We start from the raw sequence: 18,485 nt of genomic DNA on the forward strand, positions 1-18,485 counted from the left end.
CTCCTACGGAGGTCTTCTATTCTATAGAAACCTCCTACGGAGGTCTTCTATTCTATAGAAACCTCCTACGGAGGTCTTCTATTCTATAGAAACCTCCTACGGAGGTCTTCTATTCTATATAGAAACCTCCTACACGGAGGTCTTCTATTCTATATAGAAACTTCCTACACGGAGGTCTCCTATTTTATATAGTAACCTCTTACACGGAGGTCTTCTATTCTATATAGAAACCTCCTACACGGAGGTCTTCTATTCTATATAGAAACCTTCTACACGGAGGTCTTTTATTCTATAGAAACCTTCTACACGGAGGTCTTCTATTCTATAGAAATCTCCTACACGGAGGTCTTCTATTCTCTGTAGAAACCTCCTACACGGAGGTCTTCTATTCTATAGAAACCTCCTACACGGAGGTCTTCTATTCTATAGAAACCTCCTACACGGAGGTCTTCTATTCTATAGAAACCTCCTACACGGAGGTCTTCTATTCTATAGAAACCTCCTACACGGAGGTCTTCTATTCTATAGAAGCCTCCTACGGAGGTCTTCTATTCTATAGAAACCACCTACGGAGGTCTTCTATTCTATAGAAACCACCTACGGAGGTCTTCTATCCTATAGAAACCTCCTACGGAGGTCTTCTATTCTATAGAAACCTCCTACACGGAGGTCTTCTATTCTATAGAAATCTCCTACGGAGGTCCAATGTTCTATATAGAAACCTCCTACGGAGGTCTTCTCTTCTACATAGAAACCTCTTACGGAGGCCTTCTATTCTAACTTTCTCCCAGAAGCTTGTCGGTATAGGATCCACGCTTTGATATAGCCCCCATAGAACGGTATCTCCCGATTTTTGGTATTTTCAAGGGTTTAGCCGCATTATCCTACAGGAATGGGTACAGGTCGTAATATATTCTTCGTTGGCATTCGTGCCAAGAATTTTCGGTATAATTCCAACGTTTGATATAGCCCTCATAGAACGGTACCAGCAGATATTTTGTATTTTCAATGTTTAGCCACATTATCCTACCGAAATGGGTACAATACCGTCATTGTCAGCAGACTGAAAAATAATGCCAAGGAACCGGCTTTGACATGGCAAAGCCCAGAACTTTATCTTTCATCTCAAGTGGACATTTATCTTCCAGTGAGTCACCTGGGGAGCTGCCATTTACACCCGTTAAAGGTAATGAGCTAACATGCACCGCGCGTTTAGCCAAAAGAACGATAAAATCTGATTTGGGTGTCGGGGCGGCAACCAACCCCTAAGACTAACATAAATTTGCGACTGTCCCCAACAGCAGCGGCATACGCAGCACCTAACACCAGCCGTTGTTGTTGCAGTCCCTAAAAAGGCATCCTTTTTGCAATTTAATTGCAATGGATTCCGAGGTAAAACGAGGAAATGTGAGATTTCATGAGTCGGAAGAATATCCCATGATAATCTCGCGGCAGGAAATCAAGCTCAAAAACAACCGCAGCTTACATCGTTATGAAGGTTACATCGTACTGAGGAAGGATCGCACCAGAAGTGGAGATGGTTGTTTGCACCAGTCTGCTCAATACACACCTATCTCGCTTGAACCCGGCTCTAATGACCCGTACATGGAAATGCCGGGGTAGAGTTGCTTAACGTATTCATCCTGCCGATGTATGGCAGTACTTGTGCATGAGTTGTGACATTCGGTCCTCGGAAACGACCAGAGGGGTATAGTGCTGGCTGAGCAGAATGATAGCTTACGTTTTGCGCAGTCAATGCGGAATTACCTGGTCGGATAAATGAGATCACCTGGCAACCAGCCGCTTCTCTTGGATCATACCATCTCCCCATAATTGTCTCAATCAGCAGATCGCCCAAATTCATCACCTCGGAATGTCGCACTTTAATCAATCATGGGAAGTAAATTGTCCTAGTTTCAGAGAGTTCACTAATCACCACTCAAGAGATCTGCCCAACCCTTCTGATGTTCAGGTAGCAGAAAGAACGTTCCGAGTCAACACAGCTGCAGCCGATCGCCATGTACCTGCTGGTCGGTCAGATGACGGGATTAGCAGATGAGCTTCAAGCCCAGAGACCCCATAGTGAGTAAGCTGACACTGGAACTTAAAAGTGGTCAGAAGAGTTGCAACATTGGAGTCCGAATAAGTGAATTGTAGGTAACGGTTAAGTCACTCTTGAACTCTGGAAAGAAAGAAGATAGGACCTCAGTGACATTTGGCTAAGTTAAGCTGACTGATCCGAAGATGTGCGCAGTTTTTTAATTGACAGTTTGTCGAATACCCCGAGAGTGACAGGGCGAAAAGTACTACGTCGCATTTGATCTCTTCCTGGCGAGGATCACCACCACAATTTACAATGGATTGTGTTGCGAATGTTAGCAGGTACGGTAAATCATCCAAGGTTATGCTGAAACTGCTAAATGTGCTGGGAGTTGAGTATTTCACTAAAGGTATCAACCTATCGCTATTCATCCATATCGTTGCCGAAGTCTTGAAAATGCACTTTGCTCATTTCAAGATTTCCCGCTGAAGGCAGGCAAGGATGCTAGCAAAGGTAAATCGTACAGACCGATTTAGCTTTTGTCGCCCGTAACAAAGACCCTTTTGGCTTTAGTACACTACAGCGTCAGTAATAGCTATTTAGTTGCCGATCATCAGCATGGGTTCCGTAAGCAGTACAGCACGATAATATCGTTGGACGTCATCTCCATACATATTAGTCGAGGACTGAAGGGCGTCTGCCAACTGGGACAAGCTGGGATGTACGAACAAGGTCCTCAAGTCCCTAGACGGCGGCCCTTGGGATGCAGGTTTAAATATAATTCGCACCGATGCCATAAACAACGATGGTGTGAATGCAGTCCTCGGAGAACATCCTTCACCTATCGCACACGATGAGCGTCAGCTGCCACAACAAACCAGAGTAGTTTTCGCTCAACTACGCTCGCGACAGTGCAACCGTCTGAATTCCTTTTAGGGCAAGGATCGAAGTTACCGTTCAAAACATCTGCCCAGCATGCGATACAGGCCTGCACGACACACCGGACCTTTTCCACTGCCTTGCTACTCAATTAATTAAAACTGTAGAGCCAGATTAAGCAAAAAAAATAATATACAAACATATAAAATACTTTTACAACAACAACGAGTAGAAATATGAAAGAACCTCTCCGAACATTTCAATAACAACATTCCAATTAAAGGCATTAGACAAGGTCACAGTATCGTTTGACCTATTTAGCATACTACTGAAACATATCATACGAGATTCTAATAGATTTGTATAACAACAAATATGATACTAAGAAGGCGCTATCAATTTTTTTTTTTAAATCGACGCATGCTACATAGTTAGACATCGGATATTTCATATTATTCAAATAGAAAAAATCTAACATTCTTACATAATTTTGTATAAAATAAAATATGCAAAAATTAGCATAATATAATTTTTTGCATATTTTCTTATATTATGTACAAATATGACAACAACTATTTATAAAATCATCCTCACCGGCTTACCTAAATTACTGCGTGCGTGCGCAAAACCAAATACATGTATTTCAATTTGAAATATATGTAGTTTGTTTTTGTTCAGCGTGAGCACTCTTTAATTTGGGTAATGACAACAAATATCAGAATTTTTGAAAAATAAACTTAAACGCTTTGTTCCAGTACTATTTGTATAGTACAACAACAAACAAGTAAAAATGGTTTAGTTCGGCCGGGCCGAACTTTTTATACCCTTAACCATAAAATATTCTGAAGTAAAACGGAATAATTATTTTCTTTCCTGTCCAAAATTTTAGGAGGAGATATACCTAAATAAGTTAAAAAAATCATATAAAATGTATTCAATCGGTCGGGAACCTTATATGGGGCTAAATCAAAGTGTGGACCTATGCTTTGGTGGGGAAGTTTTGTGACCACTGGGAAACTCAAATGTCAATTGCAGATACTTGGATCAAAAATTGTAGCTAAAATCCAAAAAAAAACGAAAATCGGGAGATACCGTTATATGGGGCGAGAATGGGGAGGCACCGTTATATGGGGGCTATACCAAAAATTGGACCTACGTTGACAATTTATATGGGGGGGTCTATACAATGCATGAACCTATGCTGACCGGTTTTGGAGGAGATGTTGATGTTACAAATAGTTCGGTCGAAATCTGTAGCTAAAATCTTCAAAATACCGAAAATCGGGAGGTACCATTATACCAAACATGGACCTATGTTGACAGTTTTTGGTTGAGATGTTTTGTGACTACTGAGAACCTCAAACATCAAATTACAGGTAGTTCGGACGCAAAATGTAGCTACAATCCTCAAAAGACCGAAAATCGGGAGGTAACGTTATATGGGGGCTGTTCCAAAACGTGGACCTCTGCTTACAGATTTTAAGGTGATATTTTGTGAGCACTTGGAACCTCAACTGTGAAATTACAGGTAGTCACAAATATTTTCGTTATATGGGGGCTATACCAAAACATGGACCTATGTTGACAGTTTTAGGTGGAGATGTTTTGTGATTATTAGGAACCTCAGCTGTCAAATTAAAGGTAGTTTGGTCAAAAATTGTAGCTAAAATCCTCAAAATACTGAAAATCGGGAGGTACCGTTATATGGGGGCTATACCAAAAAGTGATCCGATAAAGCCCACCTTCGAACTTGCCTATGGAAAAAAGACACTCGGGTGCAAAATATAGCGCTCTAGCTCAATTATTGCGAATGCTAGAGTGATTACAACATACGGACAGACAGACAGACAGACAGACAGACGCACATGGCTAGATCGTCTTAGAATTTTATACTGATCAAGAATACATATACTTTATATGGTCGCAAATGATTTGTTCGATGTGTTACAAACAGAAAAAACACGCTTAATATACCCTCCATCTGTTGTTAAAAATATAATTGATCAATTACGCCACGACGGGTATAGTTATACCCACAGCCTTTAGGCTAAAGAGGGTATTTACACTTTGATACGACCAAAAATGTGCCTCATCGAAATAATGGTTTTAGACCCCAAGTATGTTTGTACGATATCCGTTTCAGACAATTTCGAGTAAATCTAGCAATGTCCGTCCGTCCGTCTGTCTGTCTGGCTGGTGCGCACGATAACTCTCGAGCGGATCAATAGATTCGGTTTTTTCGAGGGCAAGTCCATAGTTCCCGAGTTAATGGCACACAACCTCAAAAAAACGCTGCACTATGTCGCGAGTTCAAATAAACGGTGGCCAAATATAAAAGGAGTTGGCGTTAGCAGATGATTTTTGGTATAAATACTTATAGTTCACTGACAATGTCGAGAGCAAAAAATTGGGAAGGTCAGTCCACGGTTTGGGATAGTCCCCATGTAACGGTACTTCTTAATGTTTAGGTATTTTGAATATTTTAGCTAAACTTATCAACCAAATTGGTTGAATTTTAAGATGCGGGGTTTTATATATAATAATTGTTCCACAAACATCTCATACGGGACAAGGGAGACTCCTCTCATATCAATGAGTGCAGCCCGATTCATATTAGCTCAATGATATGGGACCTACTGTTTATCGCCGAGTCCGAACGGCGTTTCATAAGACACCACTTTGTAGAGAAGTTTTACATGGCTGAAATACTCTGAAAATATCGCCAACATTACTGATGGGTATTTTGCCACCGGTGAAAATTTTGATGTTGACTGGCCGGGGAATCGAACCCACGACCTTCAGCGTGCAAGGCGGGTGTGCATACCATTGCACCACGGTGGCACCCATGCGGGGTTTTCACTTTACAAAAAACTTTTCCGATAAAAATTATGGACATAGGTCCACGTTTTGATATAGACCCCATATAACGGTACCTCCAGATTTTCGGAATTTTGAAGATTTTACATATGTTTCAAATACGCCGAAATTTTGCATTGAGGGTTGCCAATGGACCAAAAAACTTTTCCGATATAGCTCCAATAGAACGGTATCGCTCGATTTTCGGCATTTTCAAGGTTTTAGCCACATTAAACAACCCGCCCAATTTCCGGGTTTTTAAGGTTTTAGCTACATTATACACCCAAAATTACAGAAATTTGGTGTTCAGTCTTCATATATTTTTGTGAGTTTATTGAATAAATCAAAATTTTGTCTTCAAATAAGAGAATTTTCCTTAAAAATTGTTTGACCGATTAATGATCAATAAACGGCACATTTTTTGTTAAAAATCGAAATTTTGACTTTGTATTCTTTTTCTTTTTCGGGGACAAGTCCATACTTTTTGATATAATGGCCCTGGAGCTCCAAAAAATCTGCCGGCACTAACTAAACATAACACTCGCGGATTACGTCCAAATATGTAACGTACATCGTACCACTCCTTAGGGTATCTCCCACACAAAATTTGGAACATGTAAAATTTAAGGTTTTTTATACCCTGAGCATTTATGCTTTCATACGGGCAAAATGTGCCTCATCGAAATAATGGTTTTAGACCCCAAGTATGTTTGGACGAAATGTGGTTCAGACAATTTAGAGTCGATTTAGCAATGTCCGTCCGTCAGTCTGTCTGGCTGGCTGGTGCGCACGATAACTCTCGAACGGATGAGCCGATTGGGTCCAAAAGTTAGCTTTCATAATATTTTGTCCAAGTTCGAAGATGGGTTATATGGGTCCACTCCTTCCGGTACCTCCCCCACAAAAGTTCGGAAATGTACGGAACATTTGTGCGCACGATAACTCTTGAAGAGAGTAACCGATGTGATCCATACTTTGCACATCGTGAAACTTCTACCAGACTTAGATGAGGTTCCAATATGGACTCAATCGGTCCACTCCTTCGGGTACTTCCCACACAAAATTTCGGAAAAGTTCAGTTTAGGACCAGCTCTCGAATCGCTTCGGTTTTTTTGTAACATCTTGTATTCACCCCCCACGACGGTACAAGTTTTATCTGGGACAAGTCCATACTTCCTGAGTTGCAAAAAACCACTATGACACCGTGTGAGGTGGTTGGAGCGCAAGATAACTCTCGAACGGATCTGCCGATTCGGTCCAAAATTTGGCTTTCGTTATAATGTTCGAAAATATTCCCTAAAATATCTATATATATCTCATAGACGAATCCACACAGGCAGAAAGTAAAATATGGACCAAATTTAAAATTGTTATATTTTTCATACAAAAGTAATGGTCCATTTAACCCACTAGATAATATGAGATCATCACCCAAAATTGTTGGCATGTTCTTCGACCTAAACTCTTACATCGTGCAAGATCTCGTGACTATTGATCTATAATTGCGACCTCTAGAGTGCTTCTGATTACACTACAAACAAATAACTGGATATATTAGGCTGTAACTCTGTTATCTGAGCACGTAAATCAACATAAATGGCATCAATGGAAAGGTCAAGGAATGGTCTTCCAAATGTTATTTACGTGGGCGGAATGTATATTCCAGGAATAGATACACTCCACGTCAGTAGAATAGAACACCTACATTTTTGTTAATGTTAGCTTATTTATCCCAAAACGAATGAATCTGCGTTTTTAATCTTGTGGGGATTTAAAGTGTATGATGTTCCGTATCAAACACAGAAAAAAATATGTTTCTAGCTCTTCGCAAAATGATATTCTGGTCAATTTTCCGATAGTACTATGAAAAATAGGCATTTATTTTTGGTCATCAGGATAGAACATTTACTTTATTTTCGCGAATTTTTGAGATATTAACGCCGAATTTTCTTTCAGTCGATAAAGCAAGGCTTTCTAATCATATTCATCAAAGAAAACCTATAAATAATTCCGCGAACACCGAAATAACAGCGTTAAAGGGTGTAAATTGACAGATATTTTAAACATCTCGGAATATCAATAGGAGTCGCGCAGTTATGTCATATTTCTTCACAATAAGATGGAATATGACACAGACAACCTCGACGGATACAATCGGGTGCTTCGGATGCTGATAAGATGGAACATTTTCAAAATAATTATGAAAAACGTCAAAATTTCTTATACAAACCATGATGTTTTGTTCAACAAAATGGGTTTTCCGCGAAAAAGTCTGCCGTTTAAAGGTTTGGAAATATGCTCCAGATTTAGAGGAAAATAATCTGATATGAAAACGACCGCTATTTTAATACACTGAGGGAAATTTTAGCACATTTTTCAAATTTAACACACCCTTTGGACTTTGAGTTTTATATGTGTTCTTTTTTCTTTGTCCGCGACTGTTCTCGACATTGTTATGCTCCAATATAAATGGACCAGGTTATGCTCTCTATACCAGGTTTTACGAATTAGTAGTTTTTTTAACTGAACTAGCAAATGTAAAAGCGCCGTTTTCGCGGGAAAACACAGTCATGGAAATTGAGGTTTTAGGTTTCGTATGTTGTTTTAAAAAGTACTAAAATTTATTTCAATGTATTAAAATAACGGTTGTTTTCGTATCAGATTATCTTCCTCCAAATCTGGAGCATATTTCCAAACCTTTAAACGGCAGACTTGTTCGCGGAAAAACCATTTTATTGAACAAAACATCAAGGTATTTATAAGAAATTTTGACGTTTTTCATAATTATTTTGAAAATGTTCCATCTTATCAGCATCCGAAGCACCCGATTGTATCCGTCGAGGTTGTCTGTGTCATATTCTATCTTTTTGTGAAGAAATATGACATAAGTGCGCGACTCCTATTAATATTCCGATATGTTTCAAATATCTGTCAATTTACACCCTTTAACGCTGTTATTTCGGTGTTCGCGTAATTATTTATAGGTTTTCTTTGGTGAAAATGATTAGAAAGCCATGCTTTATCGACTGAAAGAAAATTCGGCGTTAATATCTCAAACATTCGCGAAAATAAAGTGAATGTTCTATCCTGATGACCAAAAATAAATGCCTATTTTTCATAGTACTATCGGAAAATTGACCAGAACATCATTTCGCGAAGAGCTAGAAACATATTTTATTCTGTGTTTGATACGGAACATCATACACTTTAAATCCCCACAAGATTAAAAACGCAGATTCATTAGTTTTGGGATAAATAAGATAACATTAACAAAAATGTAGGTGTTCTATTCTACTGACGTGGAGTGTATATAACCTGTATATTAAAAATTTTCACACAAAAGTTGTGGTCCATTTAACCCTCTGAATATTATCTGATCACTTTCTCAAATTGCAAGCTTCTTCTTTGTCATATACTCTTACCTTAGTTAAAATTTCGAGGCGATCTGACTATTATTGCGACCTACAGAGCAGCAACAAAATCGGATAAAAATTTTGTTTTTGGTCCATTTCTCCCGCTAAATATTTCAAGATCATCACCAATAACAATAGGTGTCTATTCCGGTCTGAACCCGACCTCCATGCAAAATTTCGTGACGATCGGTCCATAATTGCGGCCTGGAGTTTGATTACAATTTATAATGGACAGACGGACGGACGGACACACATCTCAAAATCGCTTTATCTCGTCGAGATATGAAGATTGGTATCCTACATTGGGGGTCTAGGACCGATATTTCGCGGTGTTACATGAATTTTTCCCAAAACAAACTTATACAGTAGGGTGGGGCGATTTGTGTGGAAGCAAAAAACCTTAATGAGCCCTTCGCGTTTCTGATTCCTGGGATTGAACTGAGCAAAAACGTCCACTGGACCATATATCTACCGTGAAAATCGAGCCTCCCGATTTTGACTTTAAGTTTTTTATTGACGTTTTTGGATATTTTGGCATATAACAGCCAAACCATTGGGATTTTCGATCCAACACAAAGACAAACATTGTAGCCAAGACAGTAATTGAAAACTCTCTAATACATCGCAAAAGCATTGGAACGCTCCTTCAGGAAGTTCTGGCCTTAAGAATGTGCAAACTTTTCGGAAAATGTCGATAAATGACATTGTGCTACAAAATTTGACCCGAAAAATATTCAAGTGTTCTGATGCAAAATTATATCGTGTTGGGATCCATGGACAACGACAATGCCTTTATTTCGTTTGGGTCACTTCGTTTTATTTTTTTATAACGGTAAAAATAGTGAAAATCTGGGTTTCTTACATTTTCAAATTTAAACGGGCATATCTTATTTTTTCCACAACGGATTTCTTTTGATCCTTCTTCCTTTTAAAGGGGTGAATAATGTCTTTTGAATAAGCTATTATTGTTTTAAATCGGTTAACAGATGGCTAAGTTATAGTGGTTTATGTCTGAAAAACCCCACAAAAAACCTATAAAGGAATTTCTCATAATTTTCAAAATAAATATTGAACAAAACAAAAAACATTATATTTTTGAAAATTATGAGAAATTCCTTTATAGGTTTTTTGTGGGGGTTTTCAGACATAAACCACTATAACCATTTGTTAACCGATTTAAAACAATAATAGCTTATTTAAAAGACATTATTCACCCCTTTAAAAGGAAGGAGGATCAAAAGAAATCCGTTGTGGAAAAAATAAGGTAATTTATTTTTATTTATTTTTATTTATTTATTTATTGAATGCCTACACAACAAGAAAATGATCTTATAGTTACAGTGCAGGTTTATTGATACAATGAAATATCCATCTAATATAGGTATAATAAGATTCGACAAAGTTAAGGTTAATAAGACATATTCGTGGTACATATATAAATATAACATTTAAAGGGGGGGGGGGGTAATAATAATTAAAAGATATAATTAAAGAGAAATAAAAAAAGTAATAAACACATAAAAAAATATTATTTAGGATTTTTTTTTTTTTTTTTTTTTTTTTTTTTGAAAATGTATGCCCGTTTAAATTTGAAAATGTAAGAAACCCAGGTTTTGCACTACTTTTACCGTTATAAAAAAATAAAATGAAGTGACCCAAGCGAAATAAAGGCATTGTCGTTGTCCATGGATCCCAACACGATATAATTTTGCATCAGAACACTTGAATATTTTTCGGGTCAAATTTTGTAGCACAATGTCATTTATCGACATTTTCCGAAAAGTTTGCACATTCTTAGGGCCAAAACTGCCTGAAGGAGCGTTCCAATGCTTTTGCGATGTATTAGAGAGTTTTCAATTACTGTCTTGGCTACAATGTTTGGCTTTGTGTTGGATCGAAAATCCCAATGGTTTGGCTGTTATATGCCAAAACATCCAAAAAACGTCAATAAAAAACTTAAAGTCAAAATCGGGAGGCTCGATTTTCATCGTAGACATATGGTCCAGTAGACTTTTTTGCTCAGTTCAACCCCAGGAATCAGAAACGCGAAGGGCCCATTAAGGTTTTCAAATCGCCCCGGCCTAATATTTATACATATTTTAAATTGTTGCCTTGATTTATGAATTGTTAATTGTTTTCTTGTACTTAACATTTTATTTTTTAATCTTATGCATATTAAATATAACAATTATTTGAACTGAAATATACGTTATTTTATTTGAAATACTAATTTGACGATTTTGACAGCCCACAATTAACGATTCTCGACCAACGGATATCCGGGAGGGTGAGAGACTTTGACACACCTTGTTATCGGGTCTCATATGTAAGTAATTGGGCATTTATTACAACCTTTTCACATATTAATATAAATTGTTAGAACTTTCGTTCCGTTTCGGTATGTTCCATTGTACATGTGACTTCCACATGTTTACATAGTTTGAATATTTTGTATATTTTTTGGCGGGTCTGTCTGTCATTTATGCCATTTATATTCACACCCAACACAAGTTGTTGACTTTCATAAATTCAATGAATAAAACAAATTATGGTTTTATTTGTTTGTCAACTTAGAATAGACATTATTTTTTAAAAGAACATAAAAATCCATAAAATTTAAAAAAAATAATTTTTATTGTTTGCCCTGAAACGTGTTGTTGTGTTGGTTTAGTAGAACCGCCAGAATGTGCTAAAATTTCGCAGCGCATTTTTTATGTGGTGTGTATTATTGAACATGATTAGCACTTTGGTCAGTAATTCTTGGCAATGTACAGAGATGTATGAAAATACAAACATACATTCATACATATAAGTATGTGACGATGCAGATTAGTTTTGGGGCTGTGGCTTTACTTGAGTTTTATGACAACAAAATTTATCGGCAACAACTTGTGTATGCATTGAAGTAAGAAGACTAAGTGATGGATGACTTGTTCCCCAAATGAGATTGACTGACTTAAATATTAATGAATGTTTTTGATCTTGAAATTGTTTACCAAAAGTGTAGCAAAGTGTTCCGTATGGTAACATTGTTAAATAGTTTTGAATAATTCAAATCTCAAGTAACTATAAATGATGGGGTTTTAAAATGTCAATAAAAAGTTATTGATTTAAAATCAATTTGTACAAATGAGTATCTTCATTCGTTGACCCGTCTTTGTGAACAGGTCTCCATGACTATTTTTCAAGAAGAACTACGAGTATTGTGCTCTTTAGGTACTCCAAAAATTCTTTACAAAATCCACGAGTATTGTCCTCTTTCTGTGCTCCAAAAATTCTTTAAAAAATCCACGGGTATTGTCCTCTTTCTGTGCTCCAAAAATTCTTTAAAAAATCCACGAGTATTGTCCTCTTTCTGTGCTCCAAAAATTCTTTAAAAAATCCACGAGTATTGCTCTCTTCAGGTGCTCCAAAAATTCTTTAAAAAATCCACGGGTATTGTCCTCTTTCTGTGCTCCAAAAATTCTTTAAAAAATCCACGGGTATTGTCCTCTTTCTGTGCTCCAAAAATTCTTTAAAAACTCCACGAGTATTGTCCTCTTTCTGTGCTCCAAAAATTCTTTAAAAAATCCACGAGTATTGCTCTCTTCAGGTGCTCCAAAAATTCTTTAAGAAATCCACGGGTATTGTCCTCTTTCTGTGCTCCAAAAATTCTTTAAAAAATCCACGGGTATTGTCCTCTTTCTGTGCTCCAAAAATTCTTTAAAAAATCCACGGGTATTGTCCTCTTTCTGTGCTCCAAAAATTCTTTAAAAAATCCACGGGTATTGTCCTCTTTCTGTGCTCCAAAAATTCTTTAAAAAATCCACGAGTATTGTCCTCTTTCTGTGCTCCAAAAATTCTTTAAAAAATCCACGAGTATTGCTCTCTTCAGGTGCTCCAAAAATTCTTTAAGAAATCCACGAGTATTGCTCTCTTTAGGTGCTCCAAAAATTCTTTAAAAAATCCACGAGTATTGCTCTCTTTAGGTGCTCCAAAAATTCTTTAAAAAATCCACGAGTATTGCTCTCTTTAGGTGCTCCAAAAATTCTTTAAAAAATCCTTGAGTATTGCTCTCTTTAGGAGCTCCAAAAATTCTTTAAAAAATCCACGAGTATTGCTCTCTTTAGGTGCTCCAAAAATTCTTTAAAAAATCCACGAGTATTGCTCTCTTTAGGTGCTCCAAAACTTCTTTAAAAAATCCACGAGTATTGTCCTCTTTAGGTGCTCCAAAAATTCTTTAAAAAATCCACGAGTATTGTCCTCTTTAGGTGCTCCAAAAATGCCTTAAAAACTGCACGAGTATTGGCCTCTTAAGGTGCTCCAAAAATTATTTAAAAATGCACGAGTATTGTCCTCTTTCTGTGCTTCAAAAATTCTTTAAAAAATCCACGGGTATTGTCCTCTTTCTGTGCTCCAAAAATTCTTTAAGAAATCCACGAGTATTGCTCTCTTTAGGTGCTCCAAAAATTCTTTAAAAAATCCACGAGTATTGCTCTCTTTAGGTGCTCCAAAAATTCTTTAAAAAATCCACGAGTATTGCTCTCTTTAGGTGCTCCAAAAATTCTTTAAAAAATCCACGAGTATTGTCCTTTTTGGGTGCTCAAAAAATTCTTCAAAAAATCCAAGAGTATTGTCACTCTTGGGTGCTCCAAAAATTCTTTAAAAATCCAAGAGTATTGTCCCTTTTGGGTGTTCCAAAAATTCTTTAAAAGTCCAAGAGTATTGTCCCTTTTGGGTGTTACAAAAATTCTTTAAAAAATCCACGAGTATTGCTCTCTTTAGGTGCTCCAAAAATTCTTTAAAAAATCCACGAGTATTTCTTTCTTTAGGTGCTCCAACAATTCTTTAAAAAATCCACGAGTATTGCTCTCTTTAGGTGCTCCAAAAATTCTTTAAAAAATCCACGAGTATTTCTCTCTTTAGGTGCTCCAAAAATTCTTTAAAAAATCCACGAGTATTGCTCTCTTTAGGTGCTCCAAAAATTCTTTAAAAAATCCACGAGTATTGCTCTCTTTAGGTGCTCCAAAAATTCTTTAAAAAATCTACGACTATTTCTCCCTTTAAGTGCTCCAAAAATTTTTGAAAAATCCACGAGTATTGTCCCTTTTGGGTGCTCCAAAAATTTTTGAAAAATCCACGAGTATTGTCCCTTTTGGGTGCTCCAAAAATTCTTTAAAAATCCACGAGCATTGTCCCTTTTGGGTGCTCCAAAAATTCTTTAAAAATCCACGAGTATTGTCCTTTTGGGTGCTCCAAAAATTCTTTAAAAATCCACTAGTATTGTCCCTTTTGGGTGCTCCAAAAATTCTTTAAAAATCCACGAGTATTGTCCCTTTTGGGTGCTCCAAAAATTCTTTAAAAATCCACGAGTATTGTCCCTTTTGGGTGCTCAAAAAATTCTTTAAAAAATCCACGAGTATTGCTCTCTTTAGGTGCTCAAAAAATTCTTTAAAAAATCCACGAGTATTGCTCTCTTTAGGTGCTCCAAAAATTCTTTAAACAATCCACGAGTATTGCTCTCTTTAGGTGCTCCAAAAATTCTTAAAAAATCCACGAGTATTGCTCTCTTTAGGTGTTCCAAAAATTCTTTAAAAAATCCACGAGTATTGCTCTCTTTAGGTGCTCAAAAAATTCTTTAAAAAATCCACGAGTATTGCTCTCTTTAGGTGCTCAAAAAATTCTTTAAAAAATCCACGAGTATTGCTCTCTTTAGGTGCTCCAAAATTTTTTTAAAAAATCCACGAGTATTGCTCTCTTTAGGTGCTCAAAAAATTCTTTATAAAATTCACGAGTATTGCTCTCTTTAGGTGCTCCAAAAATTCTTTAAAAAATTCACGAGTATTGCTCTCTTTAGGTGCTCCAAAAATTCTTTAAAAAATCCACGAGTATTGTCCCTTTTGGGTGCTCCAAAAATTCTTTAAAAAATCCACGAGTATTGTCCCTTTGGGTGCTCCAAAAATTCTTTAAAAAATCCACGAGCATTGTCCCTTTTGGATGCTCCAAAAATTCTTTAAAAAATCCACGAGTATTGTCCCTTTTAGGTGCTCCAAAAATTCTTTAAAAAATCCACGAGTATTGTCCCTTTTGGGTGCTCCAAAAATTCTTTAAAAAATCCACGAGTATTGTCCCTTTTGGGTGCTCCAAAAATTCTTAAAAAATCCACGAGTATTGCTCTCTTTAGGTGTTCCAAAAATTCTTTAAAAAATCCACGAGTATTGCTCTCTTTAGGTGCTCAAAAAATTCTTTAAAAAATCCACGAGTATTGCTCTCTTTAGGTGCTCAAAAAATTCTTTAAAAAATCCACGAGTATTGCTCTCTTTAGGTGCTCCAAAAATCCACGAGTATTGTCCTCTTTCTGTGCTCCAAAAATTCTTTAAAAAATCCACGAGTATTGTCCTCTTTCTGTGCTCCAAAAATTCTTTAAAAAATCCACGAGTATTGTCCTCTTTCTGTGCTCCAAAAATTCTTTAAAAAATCCACGAGTATTGTCATCTTTCTGTGCTCCAAAAATTCTTTAAAAAATCCACGAGTATTGTCCTCTTTCTGTGCTCCAAAAATTCTTTAAAAAATCCACGAGTATTGTCCTCTTTCTGTGCTCCAAAAATTCTTTAAAAAATCCACGAGTATTGTCCTCTTTCTGTGCTCCAAAAATTCTTTAAAAAATCCACGAGTATTGTCCACTTTCTGTGCTCCAAAAATTCTTTAAAAAATCCACGAGTATTGTCCTCTTTCTGTGCACCAAAAATTATTTAAAAAATCCACGAGTATTGTCCTATTTCTGTGCTCCAAAAATTCTTTAAAAAATCCACGAGTATTGTCCTCTTTCTGTGCTCCAAAAATTCTTTAAAAAATCCACGAGTATTGTCCTCTTTCTGTGCTCCAAAAATTCTTTAAAAATCCACGAGTATTGTCCCTTTTGGGTGCTCCAAAAATTCTTTAAAAATCCACGAGTACTGTCCCTTTTGAATGCTCCAAAAATTCTTTAAAAATCCACGAGTATTGTCCCTTTTGGGTGCTCCAAAAATTCTTTAAAAATCCACGAGTATTGTCCCTTTTGGGTGCTCCAAAAATTCTTTAAAAATCCACGAGTATTGTCCCTTTTGGGTGCTCCAAAAATTCTTTAAAAATCCACGAGTATTGTCCCTTTTGGGTGCTCCAAAAATTCTTTAAAAATCCACGAGTATTGTCCCTTTTGGGTGCTCCAAAAATTCTTTAAAAATCCACGAGTATTGTCCCTTTTGGGTGCTCCAAAAATTCTTCAAAAATCCACGAGTATTGTCCCTTTTGGGTGCTCCAAAAATTCTTTAAAAATCCACGAGTATTGTCCCTTTTGGGTGCTCCAAAAATTCTTTAAAAATCCACGAGTATTGTCCCTTTTGGGTGCTCCAAAAATTTTTTAAAAATCCACGAGTATTGTCCCTTTTGGGTGCTCCAAAAATTCTTTAAAAATCCACGAGTATTGTCCCTTTTGGGTGCTCCAAAAATTCTTTAAAAAATCCACGAGTATTGTTCCTTTTGGGTGCTCCAAAAAGTCTTTAAAAAATCAACGAGTATTGTCCTCTTTAGGTGCTCCAAAATTTTTTTAAGAAAACGTGAGGATTGTCCTCTTTAGGTGCTCCAAAAATTCTTTAAAAAAATCCACGAGTATTGTTTCCAAAAATTCTTTAACAAATCCTCGAGTATTGTCCGCTTTAGGTCCTTTAACAAATTGTTAAAAATTCCACGAGTATTGTCCTTTTTAGGCCCTCCAACAATTCTTTAAAAAATCTACGATTATTGACCTTTTTAGGTTCTCCAAAAATTCTTTAAAAAATTCACGAGTATTGTCCTCTTTAAGTCCTCCAACAATTCTTTAAAAAATCCCCGAGTATTGTCTCCAAAAATTCTCTAAAAAGTCCTCGAGTATGGTCTTCTTTAATGTTTTAAACAACCACTCTTATAGCCCTAATTGGTCCTCCACTAAAGTTTCACACATCTTTTTTAATTTTATGTAATATTTTTGTTTATTTTAAAATTATTAACAATTAAAAATATAATACTGCATTATTGAGTGCAGTTTTTCTTTACACACTAAGATGGAGGTTATGACTGCGGAAATTCACAATTGGAAATTAACCCAATAAGATTTTCTTGATTTTCTTCCATTTGAAGATGGATTGTGTGCCATGATTGGATTCATATTGTTGATCGTATAGGTCACCGGGTAGGGATTCATCAGCTGGGACAGCAGTAACGATGACGGCCAACAAAAGGCAAACGAAAATGGTCTGTAAGACAGAGAGGATGAATTATTGAAAACTGGTCATATTAACGTATCCCTCTGGTTATACTTACCAAGGCTACAAACTTCATGTTGTTTGGTTTTTTCTTCTTTGGGTTGAAAGTTTTGTTGATTTTTTAACTACTGACAGGGTCCGACTGTTGTCAAATAATGTCCGATTGTGGCCTTTTATACCAGTTCATCATCATTGTTGTCTTCATTGGTGGCGGCGTTGGTGTTGCGTTTTTTTCTTGCCGGTAATTTCCTTTGCTTCTTGGTAATTTACGTATGGGACATGTTAAGAGACATCAATGCAGTGCATGTAAACGATGGTGATGATGGCCTGAACATTGTTATTGCTCTTCGTTCGATATATTTAAGCAGACGTTTAATATGCCAAGGTAGCCATTGAGGTGTCCATTTGTGTTTTGTACGCACAGTAGTTGGATAAATAAACCAAACAGTGAACCAGCCATCAGTCCATGCTGCATAGCCCGTAAACACTTGAAATGGACTTCATTGAAAAACATCACGACAACTTTGGGTGACGATGATGTCGTTGATCAAATGTGTGTGGTTGGTTGGTGATGTTGATGAAACTCTACTGCCCTCATTACAAGAAAAGGGAACATAAAGAATGAAAGGAAAACAAAATGTTAAAATTGTTTCAAGTTGGGTAGAGCCAAATTTGTTATGCCCTACACCTTAGAAAATAATTTCTAATAATAAGTAATGGAAAAGAAAAATACATAAATTAATGAAATCCATCGGAAGTGCTCTGACATTAGGTCTGTACGATAACTTTCCCAGCAATAATTACTCAGCAAGTTCCAGCAAATTCTCTCTGTGAATTTACTCTCTCAAGCAAGAAAAAAATGCAGAAAGATACGAACAACATTTTGTAAGAATTTGCATGAAAGTAAGCTGTTTCCGAAAATGTATGAGAATTGTTTTTGTTTCTTTTGATATTTTAAATCTAATGGAACAAAAACATAAATTTTAAAATTACTTATTTAAAGCAATAACCCAATCCAGAACGCTTTAGAATCTAAAA

General features: G+C 36.6%; 2 protein-coding genes across 2 annotated transcripts in view; one reads left to right on the plus strand and one right to left on the minus strand.

The window, feature by feature from the left end:
• The window catches only part of LOC141402449 (protein Asterix), a 225,222-nt gene that overhangs the window by 55,730 nt on the left and 151,007 nt on the right, over positions 1 to 18,485 (plus strand). The window lies entirely within an intron of this gene.
• On the minus strand, positions 17,263 to 17,685 carry LOC141400981 (uncharacterized). The gene is made up of 2 exons (XM_073980723.1): positions 17,506 to 17,685; positions 17,263 to 17,438 (listed from the first exon to the last, which is right to left on the minus strand). The coding sequence occupies exons 1-2, from the start codon at positions 17,521 to 17,523 to the stop codon at positions 17,283 to 17,285; spliced, it is 174 nt and encodes a 57-aa protein (XP_073836824.1). The 5' UTR covers positions 17,524 to 17,685; the 3' UTR covers positions 17,263 to 17,282.

The sequence above is a fragment of the Musca autumnalis genome, unplaced genomic scaffold (assembly GCF_047663935.1).
Source record: "Musca autumnalis isolate F117 unplaced genomic scaffold, ASM4766393v1 scaffold_4, whole genome shotgun sequence".
Classification (NCBI taxonomy): Eukaryota; Metazoa; Arthropoda; class Insecta; order Diptera; family Muscidae; genus Musca; species Musca autumnalis.